Raw genomic sequence first — 4,071 nt, forward strand, 5'->3', positions numbered from 1 at the left:
AACGGCTCTTAAAGACTAAGATATAAAACACTAAAGCACATTTTCACACTTGAACAAAATTGGTTCTCGATCAAGAGATTAGATTTACCAAATACAGGGTATTATAATTTTCCTCCCCTTAAAAGGATTTCGTCCCCGAAATTGAGTTAGAGCTATGAATTATGTACCTGAAAATACCTGTGGATATTCTTTGCGCATCGAATCTTCAGTTTTCCATGTAGTTTCTCGTTCTGAATGATTTCGCCATAACACTTTGACAACGGGACAGTTTTTTGTCGCATCACTCTTTCCTCTCGATCAATAATTGCTTCCGGTTCTTCATTATAGGAAAGATAACTTTAAATTTTATCACATGGACACTCTACCACTTAAAGAGGGTGGTAGTTGTACCTACGAAGCGACAATACATGGAAAACATTGTATATATGCGATAATTGAGGCGGTAGGGCTAGACGATATGCAACTTTTCCAACACACTCCAAAACTTCGAATGGACCGATGTATCTAGGGCTAAGCTTGCCTTTGATTCCAAATCTTCGGATACCTTTGAACGGAAAGACTTTCAAAAAGACATGATCACCCAGATGGAATTCGAGAGGCCTGCGGTGTTTGTCCGCATAACTTTTATGGTGCGATTGAGCCTCTTTCATTTTCTGTCGGGCCATGTTGACTTTTTTTATAGTAATAAGAACCAATTCGGGTCCTTCGATGACTTTTTCTCCGACTTCATTCCAACAGGTTGGCGCACGACATTTTCGTCCATATAAGGCCTCGTACGGAGCCATCCTGATACTGAATTGCCAACTGTTATTATACGAGAATTCCACGTGATAAAGAAACTCATCCCAACTACAGGCCCACTCCAAAACACACGCTCGTAGCATATCTTTAAGCGTTTGAATTTTTTGTTAGATTTGCCCGTTAGTTTGAGGATGAAATGCTGAACTCATAGTCAATCTTGAACCCCAAGCTTAATTCAATCCAGTCCATAATCGTGAAGTGATAGAAACCGGCGTACCGTGTAATCTCACGATTTCTCGTTGGAAAATTTCAGTAAGTTTACTGACTGAAAACGTTTCCTGGATTKGGAGAAAGTGAACARATTTTGTCAGTTGATCAACTATAACCCAAATCGCGTTGTGACGCCTTGGCGTTTTTGGTAGCCCAGTTACGAAATCCATGGAAATGTGTTCCCACTTCCAGACAGGGATTTCCAATGGTTGTAGTAAACCACTGACCCGCTGATGTTCAATTTTAACTTGTTGACAGGTTAAACAACTAGCTACATATTTGGCTATATCTCGTTTCATTCCGTTCCACCAAAAGTATTGTTTCAAGTCTTTATACATCTTGGTAGAGCTAGGATGAATTAAGGAAGGTGAGTTGTGGGCCTCGTTCATGACTGCATTTTTGAGATCAGCAACATTAGGTACACAAAGTCGATCTCGAAACCAAATAATAACATCATTGTCAACCTGAAATTCAGATTTTGGATCATATTTAAACTTTTGCACAACCGCCCATAATTCACCATCTTCACCTTGTGATTCTTTAATTCGAGAAGTCATAGTTGCTTCAACCATACAAGCATATAACAAACCAACTTCTCCATGAAGATAAAATTCAATGCTCAACCTTTCTAGTTTTGCAGAAATTTCTGGTGGCACCATTATACAAGACACATTACCAATGTTTGTATGACTTAAGGCATCGACAGCAACATTCGCTTTACCCGAATGGTACTGAATTCAGATATCATAATCCTTTAGAAGTTCGAGCCATCATCGTTGTCGCATGTTTAACTCCTTTTGAGTAAATATGTACTTCAAGCTCTTTCATTTCTGAAGGAGCCATACGATATGGAGCTTTTGAAATTCAGGTCCCGAAATTAAATCAATAGAAAATTGAACTTCACGTTCTGGAGCAATGCCGGGGAGTTCATTTGGAAAAAAAACATCTAGAAATTCATTAACAATATGAATATCTTCAGGTTTAAGTTGTATCTCACCCGGATCTTGAAATGCAGCTAAGAAGCCTTCACAACTTTGCCAGATTAAAACTTTAGCTTGGAAGACCGATATGACTTGAGTTCCCGGTTTAGGCGAGACACCTTGGAATACATATTCAGGGATGATTTTATCCCCAAATATCACTTGCTTTGAATCGCAGTCGATCATAGTCCGATGTTCGGATAACCAACCCATACCAACAATTATATCAAAATGGTTCATTTTCATTGGAAGCAGATTGGTCTTCCGAATTCGATCTCCATTAAGTAAAGGACAATCTTTGTACTGTGAAATAATACAAATAGAGCTCCCAATAGAGGTAGAGGTAAGCAAGGTAAACTTAAGTGACTGTTCATACTGCTTAAGATTATTTTCAAGATGTTCTGCAACTATAGAATGAGTTGCTCCTATATCGAAAATGCATGATATTCATATCATCAATAAAGAGGTGACCAAAAACCATACCAGTAGTGGGTTTGTCTGATGATAATGCGAATACTCGACCTCCAGCCGTGGACTGCTTTTCCTTTTCTTTAGTCTGACCTGTCCCTGAAGCTTTAGTCAATTGACCCACTTTACAATCCCTAGCCAGGTGACCTTGCTGACCACAGTTATAGCATGAACCGATCATTCGAAGGTATGGACCCGGTCGATGTGGTAAATTACATTCTTTACAAACAGCTAAGAGAGTCGTGACTGAAGGATTTGAACTTGAAATACTCTGAGATGACCCTGAAAATCTACTACCACTAAATCTCCTTTTATCTGAATTGCCTGACTTGAACCTGTTGAAACTTCCCAATGACCCATCCTGTTTTCGCTTTTTATCTTTGTCGCTCTTGTACTGAATGGTATCGAGTCTTTCTCTTTCAATATTTCGTGCAGCGTCAGCAACCTGACTAACTGTAGTAAAACTCTGATTGAGCAGCTTCGACCTGTACTTCCCATTAACTGACCATTTGAATTTTTCAGTTTGATGTGATGGAGTACCCTCAATGAAACCCGCGTAATTAGCCAAAGGAATCTAGTCATATAGTCGGAGATAGACTCGTCCTCTTGCTGACGAATAGTAGTATATTCTCGACCATACGCGTCTTTATCAGAAGTGGTGAAATATTGTTGATAAAAGAGCTCCTTGAATTCTCCTCAAGTCAGAGACTCGATATCAACCACCCTAGAATGCGCTTGTTTCAGTTGTGCCACCAACTGTATGCATCGCCTTCTAATTTGTACACTGCCAATTCAACACAGATATGATTGGGGCAACCTAAAACATGAAATATCTTTTCCAAATGTATGATCCAGTCCTCGGCATCAATTGGAGTAGCTGTAAAAATAAATATTCGAGGTTTTTGTTTGTGAAATCGTTCAAGCCATAAGTGAATCTCTTGATAATTACCCCCAGTGTTGGTTCCTTGACCTTGAGTCTCTAGAGTTGGTCCACAGGGTTTGGGTTCAGACCCTCGTTAGATTGACGGAGTGCTTCTACCGTTTGTGCTACAAAACTTGGTAGCCTCTCAGACATAATTTGGTGGATTGCAGTCGTAATATTAAGGTCGATCGATTGGGTTGGTGGGGCATCAAATACATTTTCTGGCTCGGTCTGATCTCTTCTGGATCGTCCCCGTCTTGGTCCTTCCAAACTCGGTGGCATATGAATTAATACATTTGCCACATAATTTTTCATTTTTGCCATTATTGGATATAAAAACACGAAGAATAATTTCAATCTAACGGAAAGTAGAAATTGAGTTAAATAAATAAGAATAATGCAATTAAACCATTAGGAGAGAAACCTAAGCTACTGAATCCTAATATTATCATTCCTCACACATCAAACTTGGTCGTACTTATAGAATCATAACCTATAGCTCTGATACCATATGTGTAACACCCCATCCTACTAAACTTAAGATGAGACATGTCACAACCGAAAACGGATCAAAAGTTTACCATTTATAGTACAAAGCTCTAATGGAACTCCCAAAAAAAACATTACAACCATTATATTACATAGCACTAACATAATCACCTAATAACATAGCAAAAACACTATATTCAA

At 38.9% G+C, this 4,071-nt stretch overlaps 1 protein-coding gene across 1 annotated transcript in view; it reads right to left on the reverse strand.

The window, feature by feature from the left end:
• The window catches only part of LOC112502363, a 4,628-nt gene extending 2,958 nt beyond the window's left edge, over positions 1 to 1,670 (reverse strand). The window contains exons 1-2 of the mRNA XM_025106255.1: positions 1,019 to 1,670; positions 168 to 316 (exon numbers count right to left, since the gene is read on the reverse strand). Of these exons, the coding sequence (XP_024962023.1) occupies positions 168 to 316; positions 1,019 to 1,670 (801 nt within the window). The remainder of the gene's footprint in view (positions 1 to 167; positions 317 to 1,018) is intronic.
• Between the last annotated feature and the right edge of the window lie 2,401 nt (positions 1,671 to 4,071).

Source organism: Cynara cardunculus, unplaced genomic scaffold (assembly GCF_001531365.2).
Source record: "Cynara cardunculus var. scolymus isolate 2C unplaced genomic scaffold, CcrdV1 Un_Scaffold_1291, whole genome shotgun sequence".
NCBI classification, from domain to species: Eukaryota; Viridiplantae; Streptophyta; class Magnoliopsida; order Asterales; family Asteraceae; genus Cynara; species Cynara cardunculus.